This window comes from Oncorhynchus gorbuscha, linkage group LG03 (assembly GCF_021184085.1).
Source record: "Oncorhynchus gorbuscha isolate QuinsamMale2020 ecotype Even-year linkage group LG03, OgorEven_v1.0, whole genome shotgun sequence".
NCBI lineage: Eukaryota > Metazoa > Chordata > Actinopteri > Salmoniformes > Salmonidae > Oncorhynchus > Oncorhynchus gorbuscha.
Genome location: NC_060175.1, coordinates 67,234,764 through 67,250,817, shown reverse-complemented (window position 1 = coordinate 67,250,817; position 16,054 = coordinate 67,234,764). Strand labels below are relative to the sequence as shown.

General features: G+C 42.6%; 1 protein-coding gene across 2 annotated transcripts in view; it reads right to left on the bottom strand.

The window, feature by feature from the left end:
* LOC124031747 (guanine nucleotide-binding protein G(s) subunit alpha) overlaps positions 1–13,123 on the bottom strand; it is a 29,049-nt gene extending 15,926 nt beyond the window's left edge. Inside the window, exons 1-5 of one of the 2 annotated variants that reach the window (XM_046343369.1) lie at positions 11,765–13,123; positions 9,936–10,008; positions 7,074–7,128; positions 6,629–6,748; positions 1,817–1,914 (exon numbers count right to left, since the gene is read on the bottom strand). In XM_046343369.1, coding sequence (XP_046199325.1) covers positions 1,817–1,914; positions 6,629–6,748; positions 7,074–7,128; positions 9,936–10,008; positions 11,765–11,903 — 485 coding nt within the window. In that variant the 5' untranslated portion in view covers positions 11,904–13,123. Of the gene's footprint in view, positions 1–524; positions 983–1,816; positions 1,915–6,628; positions 6,749–7,073; positions 7,129–9,935; positions 10,009–11,764 lie in introns of those variants that run through there. The other variant, XM_046343370.1, reaches the window with a different exon arrangement.
* Positions 13,124–16,054: the final 2,931 nt, after the last annotated feature.

The following is a 16,054-nucleotide window of genomic DNA, read 5'->3' as shown; positions in this document are numbered from 1 at the left end:
GTCCTTGAACCTAGCATTGAGCATGGAAGTAGCGGTCCTTGTTACCTAGCATCAAGCATGGCGGAGACACAGTAAAGAGGCTCAGAGAGAATGCCACCGAATCACTTGTAAAAGTACTCTACTAGAGGCTGTGAACAAGTTAACCTCACGGTCTGTTGGCAGTTTTGTTGAGCAGGTGTTTCAATGCCATGACAGAGGGTATCACGTCTGCTGCAGACGCAGTCAAACTTCTTTCTCCAGTCAGTTGTTTGAATGGAGCTAGGAGTGTCTTCATGTTTCAAACATGTTCTCAAATGCCATTGAAATGGCAGCAGCGGTATGAGAACCAGCACATTATTGAGCATGCAATACGGCTTTCCTCAGTACGAAATCCTCGTCCACCCACTGTGCTGTCAGACTCAGCATGCTCAGGGGGCTGACATCGCTGGTCCAAATATCAGTCGTGAAGCTAATAGCAGTGACACCCATTGCAAGTAGAATACTGTGTAACTCCAGTAGGGCAACACCTGAAAAATACCACCTACTTGGTAGTGTGCACCGGGTCTCGAAGTGCTCCACCAGTCAGCAAAAGCCAACATCATCCACGACAGAGAACAGTTGATTGTCAAGGGGAATATATACCATTATTTTGCCATTAATGGATTTCGCCTTTTGAGTTGTCCCGATGAAATGTCCTTACTCGTTCAAAACTACTGCTCCACTTTAGTTGTTGGAAGTGTGCACTTCGGTCTTTCTCTGCTTTTGTTCCAAGTAGCCGCCTTAACGTCTGGGGGTGATGCACGTTCAAATGAGTAATTAGGTTTCTGGTATTGAAAGATTTGACTTTCTCCCCTCTGGAAATAATAGCGGCACAAACGTTGCATATGGCCTTTCTGTGATCTTCCTTTGAAACGTCAAAACAGATCCACCCGGCAGACGTTATGGGCCTGGTTAGGAACGCTGTGTTGCACGCGTAGTGCAGTATGTGTCGTGGCGTCATTACGTCATGTGCCTACGTAATGCTTTGACATCGGTTTTGCACATCGGCGTTGAACTAGACATCGGGCCGTGCATCCCTAACACCACCATAACAGATTTAACTCTGAGGCGCCAGTCACTGTGGTTAAGTGGTGTACTACCCCCCCCCCCCCACCACCTATCCAACCGCTGGTGAAATCTCTGCTTACCCCTTATGACTCAGAACCTGCCATTTTTGGTCCCTGTCGCTGCAAATATCCTACATCACAGATGCGGAGACGGAGCCACACAACAGTTGAGAGAGAAAGCATGAAGGAGAGGAAAAGAAAGTGTGTGAGAACGCGCAAGCGAGTACGAGGGAGCGCGTGGAGTGAGAGAGTACTAGGGAGAGAGGCAGAGACACACACATAGGCAGAGAGTGGTGGCATTGTTGATGCAGACAGCTCGGGGGATGTCATACTGTGGTGTGTGCGCACTGAGACGCGATGGGGAGCTGCAGGGTAACTTCCATGACAGAGCTCGCTATCACACAGCACTTCCTGGGTCCTTTTACACAGACCCTCAGCCACAGCAATAGGAACACAAAGAAATTTAAGGGCCATTTTTTCAGGCAGGACCCTTTGTCCGTTATGTTGCCAGGTGTCACAGAAAACCAGAATAGTCTCACAAGGAAATTGCTTTGCACAATAAAGTTTTGATGAAATTGAATACGTTTCAGATTGGGTAGTGTGCTATACTATACGTGCCCCTAATCTTTGGCCTAGACTGTTTATGTTCAACAACACAGGCCTGTATAAGGGCACTGGAGCTACTAAAGACTGCTGGTCCTCTCTCGGCATGTGGTGCAGGGCATACTTACTACTGCGCACAGTCGATCAGCTGGTACTCATTGGATCTCTCAAAACACACCCTCACGCCCTCGTCCTGCCAGAGAGTCTTCGCATTCTCATAAAACTCCTGAAAGGGAGAAATAAAAGGGAGAAATAGTATGTGAGAGGAAGAGAGAGAGGGGGGGGATCAATTGAATTAAAGCAGGTCGAGAAAGAGGACACTGTCCATCCATGCAGTGGTTTGAGGGCACTGAGATGTGCGGCCTCTTTTGTTGACACCACATGCTGTGTGCTTTGTGCTTGGCTAGAGCGTGTGTACATGTAGAATAGGTAAATAGGGGTGGGAAGAATTACATTCCAATGGGGCAGCACACCTATTAGGGATCTGGCATTTATTGACTGGAGAACAGGTTCTGTGGCCAGTGAGGGTAACGGCCAAGGGGAGCTTCAATATAGGAAAAACCAAGTGACATTAGTCAGGCCGTTTGAAATGACAGATTGTGCCTTAAAAGTTAAAAACAAGGCATGTTTTTCAACATTTCCTTCAACGAGGAGAAATTAAGATTGCGTATGGTCGACAGGCTTAGGAGGGTCATCTTTGACAGGTATCACAGACTTAAACCCTAAATAATCACGTTAAAATCCCATATAAATATTGAATGAAACCTTTTTCATTACTTTGACTCGGCAAACAAAAGTGGTGCAGGTGTAAACAGGGGAGTCAACTCATATCGAATGGCTAATCTGTTACATCCTTGTTTGATATCTTTCGCATAAAGTGGGAATGCCCACATAGCTTATCAACATTGAGGGCCAAAAAGGCACATGGAAAGGTAGATAGTCTCAAATCTCCCTTCGTCCTCGTCCATTTGGACCTTGAAGGTAAACAGGAAACTGTGTCCTGTATAAAATAAAGGCTTCTGGACAACTAGACTATTGTGGAACAATTGGGCCACACACACACACACACACACACACACACAAACATAACATTTTGCTTTCGCTGCCCAGCATATTTGTCCCACTTTTTTGTCTGGCTTTGGGTTACCCTGAAATCCCTGCATCCACTCCATAAAGAAAGAGCACTCATTATGTGTCTTAGTAACAGAGTCCTCCTTTATCATCAGTCATGCGCTTAAGAGAAAAATAACTCCCCTGCTAACTCCTTATTGCATTACAGCAGCCAAACCAGAAGCCTTTGGGGCCACAACTCAGTGCTATATTGTTTGCCTCCGCTCACCGGCTTTGCAGTGTTCGGGAAGCTACTCTGAAAATACAGTTTACCATGCTGCCAATTACTTCACTCTGGAAGAAGAAGCTACACTAAGGCTACCCTTTAAAAAAGTAGTTTCATTAACTAAAGTTACTTTGGGAAGAGTAGTCCACTACATCCAAACTACTTACTTCTAAATCTGGAATGTCAGACTACAAATTGCAAGAATAGATCACTCTGAAGTCAGATGTTAACAGATTATGTGATTTAGCCTATTACACAGAAAAACGATGTTTTAAGTCAGAATTAGGCAGGTCTAATGCCTGAAAAAGAAAGGAAATCTTTGCCAACCTCACCCATATTTCCTTTTTTAAACATTTTTAATTTTTAAAAATCATTTCCACTTCATCCTTTGAGATGGCCTTTTTCAAATACACAAATGTTGTTTTTGCAACAACAAAACCTATCACAGGGAGCTTGATCTTCCTTTAACTATAATTTTATTTTGAAGCAAAGGGACAAATTGTCAAGTTGAGGTTTATCAGAAGGCCATGGCTCCGTTTCCATGGCTGGTTGCTTTTACCTGGTTTCTAAAACGACAATCTATAACGTAGCACGTGCTACTCAAAAACCTTGTGCAATATGTGGCTGAATGGGAATCTCCTCACTAACGTTCCACCTGTATGGTCGACACAGTATCTTCATGTAGCGAGAGACATGGGAAAGGAATTGCCTGGTAGCTTTGCATTTTAGAAAACTGACATTTTATTGGCGTCCACACAACCTATAAGACTTCCATTATCATCAGCTGAGAAATCAGCTGTCCGAAAATAAAGCCCATACCACAACAAAGATGACATCTTAAAACACGAAATGAACTAGAAGTGAATAGCCCGGACAGTAGATAAATGTACAAACTACCCCCAGAAACACCCACATCGAAAGGCCGCCTCCTTTTCCTCATCCTTTCTTTTTTTCTACGTGTACTCTGAGATCAGGTGACCAGTAGAACCGGTTTCATCTCCACCCTGGGGGGTGCCAGAGAGGAGGGAGGGAGAGATACACTGTCTGACCTTAACGCCTGATGGAGGGGAGTTGGGGGGGGACTCGAAATCAGAGATCCAAAAACCACAGAGCAAGGCAGCAGACAATCACATCGCCTTCACATGTGGCCCTACACACCCAAACTCAGAGAGCGATGTTATGGCAGGTGTGCTAGGCCCAGAAGAAAGACAAAGCAATCTTCAATGACCGTCTACGGTGCAATGGTAGGGATGCAACCACTCAACTGTAACCGATCACTTTGCATCAGCCGAAGACTCGTACGTGGACCTAAATTAACACGTAGCAACAGCAAAATGTATGCAAAGCATTAACCAATCCGTAGTTTTAATTTCGATGGATTTCTCGATGCTTTGGGAAACTTAGTTACACGTTGATCACAGGAACCTTGTAAATGTTTTTATGATTGAATAGTGTGCGCCACCGAACACTGCAAGCCGGTAAAACTCACCGTGGCGCACACTATTCAATCAAAAAAACATTTACAAGGTTCCTGTGAACAACGTGTAACTAAGTTTCCCAAAGCATCAAGAAATCCATTAGAAATGCAATTCAATGGCCTATGTTTTTGACTTATGCAGAACCCTGCTACCTGCTTAACTGTTACAGAGTCCTTACGTCCCTTCCGGCGAAGTCCTACCAGAAAGCACTCTGTTTGTTCAGGTGTGGGTCCCAGTGGGACTATGACACGTGGGTCCCAGAGAGATATTTAGGGGCGTTAAAAGGCAATCAGTGTCAGTGGTACTCAGAGACCTCCAGGCCTTCCCTCAGGGCAGTCCATTAGTTAACAGGCATCCCATAGAGGCCCTAACTGCTAATTACTACTGTACTGTACCACATCCCAGAGCTACCAGTACCATGAGGCTGGCACCTGCAACAGGGACTGCTGGATGGGCCTTCCTAAGGGAACATGACCAGCATGTACAGTGCCTTTAGAATGTATTCACACCCCTAGACCGACCCCCCCCCCCCCCCCCCTGCCATTTTGTTGTGTTACAGCCAGAATTTTAAAATGGTTTACTAGCCTCCACACAATACTCCATAATGTCAAAGTGGAGTCAAGCTTTTCGAAATGTTTACACAAATCTAATTATCTGTACGGTAACCTCAGTCGAGCAGTGAATTTCAAACACAGATTCAACCACAAAGACCAGGGAGGTTTTCCAATGCCTCACAAAGAGGCCTATTGGTAGATGGGTAAAAAAAATAAAAAGCAGACATTGTATATCCCTTTAAGCATGAAGTCACTAATTGCACTTTGGATGGTGTATCAATACACCCAGTCACTACAAAGATACAGTCGTCCTTCCTAACAATGTTGCCGGAGAGGAAGGAAACTGCTCAGGGATTTCACCATGAGGCCAATGGTGACTTTAAAACAGTTACAATAGTGGCTGTGTTTGGAGAAAACTGAGGATGGATCAAGAACATTGTTACTCCACAATACTAAACTAATTGACAGAGTGAAAAGAAGGAAGCCTGTACAGAATAAAAATATTCCAAAACATGCATCCTGTTTGCAACAAGGCACTAAAGTAATACTGCTAAACATGTGGCAAAGCAATTCACTTTTTGACCTGAACACAGTTATGTTTGGGGCAAATCCAATTCATTACCGAGTACCACTCTCCCAATTTTCAAGCATAGTGGTGGCCGCATCATGTTATGGGTATGCTTGTAATCATTAAGGATTCTGGACTTTTTCAGGATAAAAAAAGAAACGGAATTGAGTCAAGCACAGGCAAAAACCTAGTTCAGTCTGCTTTCCACCAGACACTGGGAGATTAATTTACATGTCAGCAGGACAGTAACCTAAAACACAATGCCAAATCTACACTGGAGTTGCTTACCAAGAAGACAGTGAACGTTCCTGAGTGGCCGAGTTACAGTTTCTAAATATACTTGAAGATCTATGGCAAGACGGGCGGCAGGGTAGCCTAGTGGTTAGAGCGTTGGACTAGTAACCGGAAGGTTGCTGACAAGGTACAAATCTGTCGTTCTGCCCCTGAACAGGCAGTTAACCCTCTGTTCCTAGGCCGTCATTGAAAATAAGAATTTGTTCTTAACTGACTTGCCTAGTTAAATAAAGGTAAAATAAAATAAAAATACCTGACAATGGTTGTCTAGCAAAATCAATTTGACAGAGCTTGAAGAATGTTTTAAATAATAAAACGGGCAAATGTTCCATAATCCAGGTGTGAGAAGCTGGTTGAGAGAATGCCAAGAGTGTGCGAAGCTGTCATCAAGGCAAAGGGTGGCTACTTTGAAGAATCTCAAATATATTTAACACTTTTTTTGGTTACTACATGATTCCATGTGTGTTATTTCATAGTTTTGATGCCTTGACTATTATTCTACAATGTAGAAAATATTAAAAACAAAGGAAAACCCTGGAAGGAGTAGGTGTGTCCAAACTTTTGACTGGTACCGTGTGTGCACATGCACGGTACACACAAGAAAATAATGTGCTTACTCACACAGGCGTGTATACACTGTACATTCATGAAAAGACCATGACAATCTATAATGTTCTGTGTGTGGGTGGTAGAAACATTGTCATACTCACAGATGTGAATTCATAGTCCTTCTGACTGACTAAATTGAGGACATATTCGATCCGGTATTGGTTGTGTGGACTGGCGAGCTGAACGGGAGGCGTCAGTGTACTCATAGCCGCTACTATGGTCTAAAGAGCGACACACACACACACACACACACACACACACACACACACACACACACACACACACACACACACACACACACACACACACACACACACACACACACACACACACACACACACACACACACACACACACACACACACACACACACACACACACACACACGCACAATCAATACAGATCGAGGTGACAACACAGGATTGTCTTGGGGTATCTTATATTCAATAATCATTGATAAAATATTGATGATTCATGCTTAGCGGTTTAGATTGCATTTATTCTACCTACCCACAGTGATATGAAAGCTTCAAACCGAAAACTTACCTCAATAGCTTCTTTAATATTATTCTTGATGTCGTGAATCTTCTGCTTCTTCTCCCTGCGAAAAAACCCCCCCACAAACACATCAAAGCTCAATCTTCCATGTGGTAAATTACAATATAATTGGCCATACATTGTTGATACAGCGAAACCAAAAACTAAAATGTACGTGGATAATAGTCTATAGAGAAACATCTGGCACATGCACTACACCTCACGATCATCCCTTCTGAACCTGCCGTTATTCATGACTGACACACACGTCTTCAACTACGCGAAACTCATATACCGAAAAGCAGGTCACAGTCTCCCGGTGTCTACATTGCACTCCAATGAAAATACTCCACCTGCTACGATAAATACAAATGATCCGAAGTCAAACACGACCCCAATTGTAAGAGTGGTATCCGAGCTGCAACAACGGCCCATTACTAGACTGCTTCAAATGTACGACTAAATTGTAAAACAACCGTTTTGCTGAGCAGCACCCATCACAGACTGTGCACTACCACTGATATTGAGTTTACATCAAAAACACAAAACAGCAGTCAAGGAGTAAGAGAGGGAATGTGAAAGAGACACACCGACGGATAGAAAGGGAGTGAGAGAAGGGAGGGAAAAGTCGAGAGAATAGGCAACAGCCACACAGACATCCCCCTAACCCAATAAACAAGAGGGTTCGATCGAGAAGGCCTTGTTTACATTTTCTACACGACGGTCATTCAAAATCACGTGCTATGACAAAGTAGCATGTGCTCGCTTATATGTGCGTGTGGAGAGAGAATAGGCAATAACTTGAAGTAGAAAGCATGCGTTTAGTGTATACATCCGTGTCCATCTTTGTCAAAGAAATGTACCAAAGAAGACAAAATAAAAAGAAATACATTTGGTGCAGTGTTTCACAAATGGATGAGCCATCAAGCTATTAGGGCCTAGAACCGTATCAATGAAAGTTACTGAATGAAAAAAAACGTCATCATCCAGGAATCCACCAAACACCTCCAGGAATTCCTCGCAGAGCATCTTTCCCCCAGGACTGACGAGGAAACGTTGCTCAAGAGGTCAGACACACCGCCCTGCCTTTTATCCATTGCAAAATACCATAGAAATACAACCCGTACGTTTAAAGTTATATAGGGTACAGCTAACTTAACACAGACACATCCAACTAATCAATTCATGTTTCAAAATGTCTAGGACAGGGGTGTCAAACCTATCGGTCTTCAACGAGGTCCAGAGGGCCGCACTGAAAATTGGTTATAATTTCCTCGCCGTCAAAATGAATTGTTTTGGGAATTTTCGATACTCCGATTGTCTAGCTTTAGTTTTGGTGATTATTAGCAGCTGGACAGTCAATAAACGGTAATAATGACGTATGTCCATTATCATTTCTCCATTATCATTTCTACACAGTTTCAATTTGGTTTTAGTCATTTAAAAGTATATTGATTATGCTTTATCATTATTCAAATGTTTTAGTCAAACTACCCCGGGCCGTATGATTGACACCCTGGATCTAGGATGTGACCAAGCGATGATCTGAGCGCGCACACACACAGCTTTTGTAAGTGTTATGGAGTCACGAGATGGGTCATACAATGCTGGGTGCCTCAGGTGCTGATTTGCTCATTTAACCAAAGCCACTCACCACACCAGAGCCTGAACAGTCAAACCTAACCTCACAAACTGGGACTAAAACCCAAACCAACACACCGAGGCTGTGTCTAGACTTGACAGTTAATGAAGTTTTTGTATTCTGATCATGGAGTTCTGATCATAGAATTCCGAACACGTCATGTGTCTTCACCTACATTTAAACATGTCCACATTGTGCCCGGATTTAATTTTCCAGCATTATATTCAAATGCCAGTATCCATTCTGCAATCGGTGGAAAAGGCGAAATATAACATAACTACTTGATGGCAGTAGTCAACTACTGTAGCTAACATCTTTAGCTAACCAGCAAGACAGCTAGCAAAGCTCAAGGGACTGCAAAGGGGTTAGTGTAACTAATATTAGCTATTTGGCTAGCATTCATGAAGCCAGCAAACACATTCCTCACACACTAGTCGGTGCCTCTCACTACCAAAACAAGTTTTCTTGACACTTGTGGGCGGAGTGCTGATGATGTCACCCATTGTTTGCACTTTTGGTAGCCTGATTGCATCCAGACTGAGGAGAAATATACACACAATGATAACGAGGCGGTCAGACGGATCTGAACCAAAAAGAAATGCGACTTTTGTCTTTTCAATGCGACCATCATATTCTGATTAGGCACTTACACGGGATTCTGAGAAGGCATAGAACCTCACCCATCTACACATTTAGGCCTAAACCCCCAACCAACCTACTCACCTGGGCTTAGACCTCTACCAACCAATGCACTAGGGTCTTAAAGCACAAGTCACCAACCAGGGCTTGAACCCCACAGAGTTTGTTCCAAAGGAAGTTTGACTTCTCGTCTCTCCATTCGCTTTTCATTTTTGGAATTCCATGCAATCGGACTGATAATTCTTGAACCGCAATCTAATATTTCCGTCAATACTTTAAAAATAGCATAAGGACGAGACACCTAGACAGTAAGTAATAGTGGCTATTGAAGCACTAATCTTCAAACTGAGGGAACTGTAACTACCCTCCCATCACGTGCTCTTGCACAGGTGCATCTAGTGTGTGTATTATACAATTCAGGTATTGAAAGACCAACACATGAAAAATGCCCATGGGTCAAGTTGGTGTTTTGAATGTCTGTTTTCACTCTGGGTTCCTCCGTGATTCTCCCCCAATCCCTCTGGCCGTCTCAAGCCCGGATCTTTATTCGCAGTTGAGGAGCGTCGCCTGGAGAAGAAAACGATACTTACTCTGCATTGAAGCCATTCACATGGAGGATTCGCATCTGCTTCACTATGGTGCTCTTCCCTGACTCACCAGCCCCTGTGTAGAGGTATAGAGTGAAAGAGCAAACAAGAGATAGAGAACGAGAGCGGTGGTTAGACACATTTCAGAGAGTACAGCGCAATGCCCGATCCCGACAGCCAACCGAGGATGGTCATTTGGAATGTGATTCATCAAAAAAAAAAAAAAATGTTGTAAAGAGAGACATGTTAAAAGGAATAGTCGAGCATATTAAATCTGTGAAATAAACATGATCAGAACAGTTGTAATTGAAACGGATTATTATGCCACTTGACTGAGGTCTCACACAGCAGCAACAGAGGCCAGGAGTTAGAAAGAGTTGCCCTTTAACCTCTGGTCTATGGTCAGACATAGTTGTATTCTCCAGTCGGTTAAGGTCGGGATTTAAGTTGGATAAACTGATGTGGTTCGGGTCGACTTCTACCTTTGAGCGTGATTCCACCCGTGTCTGAAGCAAACAACTTCAAATTAGTGGGATGTTTGGTGAATCCACACACACAGTAGAAATGTCAATAAATGTATGAAATATTAACCTGTTGAAATCTAATAATACAACAGTATTAACAGCTTCACTGATAACCAGGGGTGTACCGCTAACACAAAGTAAAAGGCGTAAAACCTCTATCAAGTCTGACAGATTTTTTAGCTTGGCAAGTCTAGGTTTGTGAATTTTCCCCATGTGAGAATAACTACGGGAGTTCTTTATCACAGATCCTCTCTAACGCCTATGGGGCAGACCTGAGCTGTACCGGCTCCGATATTGTCTTTTAACACTGTCCTTTACCAGCACAGTCCCAGTGGTAGATGCATAACCATCTAGTCCAGTACAGCTCGGCTTGACCCTATAGTGTGAATCAAGCATAAAAAAAGGTGCCAACTATGCTCTAAATTTCAAATAGATTTATGACTAATATTTTTTCCCCCCATAGCAGTGATATCAAATGGTAAGAACTGTATCATGATTGGTTAAGGGTCATATGTCTCATCTCCACTGTCTGACAAAATTCAAACTCACAAATGGGGGCCGACATCTGAAAACTTGACAACCGTACAACAACAAAAATGGTCATATCATAGAAACGTGCAAAGGGCACAGTGCTATATAAAGCAGTATGTAGAAGTCAATGTTAAACGAGAGTTCTGTTCTGCTTACTTTAGTTACCTACCACAACTTCCTCTCCAAGGGAAATACCGGCATAGCGTTCAACACACTAGGTCTCAGGCACTTTCTCATCGAATATCCTTTCGAGAGGACATTTGGACTGTTTTCACATTACAGTACCATGAGTAGTGAAGTGTCAGCGGTAGAAATGCTCAAAGAGTGCGCTGCATTATTCCGCACACAGGCCCGCCTCGAAATACACAGGCCTACGGATTTGAACGTGTACAAGCAGATAGTTGTTCTGAGCACACCCACAACCCACATGCAGAGGCTCAACACCCATGTTTCATATAGATTAGGCAGGAGCTGTTACAATCACACAGGCCTACGACACAAACGTATCAAAATGTGAAGAAAATAAACTAAATGTTGCAATGAGTAGGCTTCAATTATTCGTTCGAGGATCAAGTCGAACTGCATCTTTTGATAACCCGTGTCAGCTTGAAACATCATGCCAGCAACCATGTCACATTGAAAAAGTACAATTACTATGTTGTGTAGCAGGAAGGCCTACAGAGAAAACTAAATCCTATATCACATCAAATATAGGATTAGAAACAATGTCGCCAATGAGGCCTTGCCTGCAACACATCAGATTCCGTTCACATTTACCTAAAAGTAGTAGCCTGTGAGTTGCTCTATATAGCTGTTTGTCCTTCTGAAGCTGTTTCTCTATCTTTTTGTTGGCTTCTCTTTGTACCTTCTCCTCATTTCGCTGATCTTCAGTCTTACTGTTGCCCAAACAACCCATCTTCCCGCAAGAAAGTGGGTCCGGGGGAGGGTGAAGAAGAAAAATAACTAAACCTAGATCTCTCGGTTGACCGACGGAATTGAGACGAATATTAACGACATGTATACAGGCTGTGGTTTAATGTTACGTCGAACTAACGTCTGTTTTAAAACGTTGTCCTATTGCGTTTGTAAGTATGTGTGTATATAATGCGTCTTTTTCAACTGATATTACTGTCAAAGAGGGCAGGAGACTGTTGATGACGATACCCAGGCCGTCCTCTCAGTTTGGTCAATTCTATTAGGCTTTTTCCTTCTTCACGTACAGCTTTTATATGCCGATATAGATGACCATCCACAGGTTTAAAGGTTGATTGAGGGTTTTTCCTCGCTCACATTCAATTGGAGAGGATAAAAAGCCTATTTTCAGCTCACGAACCGCACGGGTCTCACGTCTCACTGTTGCCTGTGACAGAGACCGAAAATCGGCATAGCACAAAAACGCGACTGTAAAATTTGACCCGGATCTTTTTTGACACGGGTTAGAATAAACATCTCTTTGGGAAAAGGCGTATTTCCTGCGGCCTTTCTACGCGCAGATACTGTAGACTGGAGGAAAAATATATATATATTTACACTTAACGAACTACATGTGTAATATTTCCCTTGCTTCCGTCTTCATTGAACTCATTTTTATATCCACAATATGATCCTCGATCTAAACGGTGAGTCCGGTTCAGTTTAGATCCCCAAAATAATTCAATTTTCGTGATTTTCCCCCGTTTCTGTGATGGCTGTTCCTTGCTGGTTTTTCTCAATCCAAAGGCCCTTCGCTGTCTTTTCTTTTGTTGCCGAAATTTGTATCCCTCCTCACATCAGCAAGGCTCCTAATAGCGCTCAGATAGCCCCCAATAAATTCTTAAATGGGTTCTGATTCTTCTTAACATGACGAAAACACGAAAATCCTTCGAATTGTCCCGTTCCTTGCAGGTATAGCCCGCTGTCAGTCTCAGTTTTATATTCCTTCTGAACTCGAATGGTAGAGTTTAGATGTGCATATACATTCATAAATATGACGAGTGTTGCACTAACACATTCCACTATGAAGACAGTTCCCTCCTGGACTGGTCGTGGAAGATGATTAAACACGCGTATAAGCAATTCTTGAAGGTATAAATGTTCTCTTCGGGAACAGTATATGAGATAGATGGGGTGGGGCAAACGGCGCTCAGTGAACCCTGGGAAGGACCAGCGCTTCATCACATGACTCCACAGAACGTCAGCATGGCGAAATTCTGCAGAGAAAACGGCGCCCTCTTCAAAGAAAGAACAGATTGCGACCCAAGACCCACCGGAGTCACTCTCTTTTTATTTTTTAGATGTTTGGACGCGCAGTGGCACTAAATTAGGCTACCGCATTGATTATAAAACACATGTTTCCAGTTGTTAATCACTATTCCAACGGGACCACGAAAGCATGTTTGTTTATGCTTCTAAAAACCTAGGACTATATGAGGTTGGTAGGCCTTGTCATTTTTTTTTTTGCACTGAGTGGACAGGGGTGTTTTTTCAATTGCAGATTATAATCCTAATTTACTCTTTATTACTGGGCTGGAAATGAAATGGTATGCCCTGAAACCTGATAACTTCATTGTCTTCATCTATACACCCAGAGGTTACAGATAGGCTGACCAGATGGATGGAGTTCTGCCACTTCAGGATGGAACTATTGAATTAGTATTCTGAATTCCAATCCCAGGTTTATCCAAATCCCAACTGTATACTCCGATTGAGTATGGCGTAGGCTACATTTGGGATTGAACATGTGTCCAATTTTGGGGGTACATTCTTACCCGCATGACAAAGCCTTTCACTGACACCCCCTGGTCACATTCTAAAACTTGATCACGTCAGATCTCCAAATCTGAGTATGACTCATGCTTTCTATAATGAACTAATTTACTGGGCTGTACTTGGAGATGCAAATAGTCTCTTGGGTGTGTCACTGTCATTGTTTGGATTGCTTTATTCAATGTCTTCCTGGAATTCCATTTGGCCAGTTCTCTGTATATAGACTGTCATCCAATATTTCCCGGTCCATTATTCTCCGCATTGACTCAGAATCTCAGTATAAATAGTTTCGTCATCCCCAGTGGTGTTTGAAAGTTATTTGAATCAGAGATGCTCTAGTAGTATGTTCTTGATGTGCTGGTGTTCACATTCATCAACGTCTCATGACTTCTATGCCATGGTCATCTTGCGTTGTGATAATGTGTTGCTTTGAGGTCTGTGATGGCTTTAGCCTCTGTTGCTGTCACATCTTCTCAGCACTAGATGGCAGCAGTAACTTGGTTGTAAACAAGGTACTACCGTTCACATCCTTACTAGCTTTCACACGCTTTATTGTACAAATACAGTTTCAGTTTATGATAAAAGTCCATAAACACACCCTATTCTATCCTTACTCCAGTGATTGATGATGTAATGTGCAAATTCATTTGTCAGAGAGTGTATGGAAGACTTGACTAGATATCATGGATTGGGTTGAGAAAGACTGTTTATCGTTTAATATTGAACACTTGTTTATATTAAATTCACCGCATTTTGCATTATTTGTAAAATTAATTTTATCCCTCAACTGTATGCCTTGTAGGAGAGATTTGGGCTTACTTATTTCGTTGTTGCGTCTGTAGTTTGTTGGGGGTTTGAATGTTCCACTTAATTTGTACACTAGAGGGCACACTATGTTGGGTCATGGGTCACTGGACACATTAATAGGCACACAGTTAACCAGATAGTAAAGATGCATAATTCATTTAGCATGTCCACTGCCGGTTCTGAACTCTTTATAAATTTTTACATAAGAGCATGTGACAATATACTTTTTTTTAGGGCGATTAGAGTGTTGGACCAGTAAGTGAAAGGTTACCAAGGTAAAACATTTGTCGATGCGCCCTTGAGCAGTGCACTTCATCCTAATATGCTCCAGGGGCACCATAATACTATGGCTGACACATTTCACTGCACCTATGTATGTGACAATAATTTTGTTTCATAATAAATAAATAAAAATGTAACACATTTGGAACTATGATATGCGCTACGGTAACTAGCATGGAACAATTGCTGTATTTTGCTCCTAATAAATGGGTAAAAGACCCAACCAAAGATCTAGGTTTGTGCTTCACACGTTCATGAACATTTACGACCGCACCTGTGCTATAGTGGCGATCAGAAAGATTAGCCAATACATGCCTATTGATGCTAACATGAGCATGGGTGGATGGACTTCTCTGGTGGTGAGTGCATGATAATTTTTTATTTTTTTACCTTTATTTAACCAGGCAAGTCAGTTAAGAACATATTCTTATTTACAATGACGGCCTAGGAACAGTGGGTTAACTGCCTGTTCAGGGGCAGAACAACAGATTTGTACCTTGTCAGCTCGGGGGTTTGAACTCGCAACCTTCCGGTTACTAGTCCAACGCTCTAACCACTAGGCTACGCTGCCGAGTGGACACTCACTGAAAGGCCCTAAAAGCCCTAGTGAGATCTTATATGTACCCCCCATCCTCTAGGTATTGAGGTGGGCTCTGGGGTGTATTGGTGCTGTTGACCTGTTCCCTCGGTTGGGCTTTGGGGTCAATTAGAGAAACTGTCATACTAACTGTGGTCCGTCAGCAGAACAGATGGGAGTCCCTTTCTGTAACATTTTACCGCACACATTAATAATGCTGTGTTATGCTCCATATGGATAACATGTAGGATTTATGAACAGGCATAAGTAGTCTATGTAAGTCGTGGTGTTCGTGAAATGATCCAGTTTTATGTCACACGTGTTACATTCCCCAGCAAGAAACAAGAAATTATCACTCAAACTGAAGGGGGAACTAACAAAGAGCCATTCAAAACCAAAACAAAACAGGTGGGGTTCTAGGAGGGGTTCTGAAAAACACTCATGTGGGTGTGCACTGAAAGTTGACGAGCAACAACAACTGGAACCTAAAAGATATACCCACCATGATTTCCCACTAAATTTGCCCAAGAGTTGCGAACAAAATTAAAACTCACATCAAACTTAGACAGGAAGAAAACCAAAAAGTGGAGCAAAAAACAAAAACAGGAAATATGGAATAAAAGAAATCAAATAGGGAGAGCCAACTAAAGGTGTTA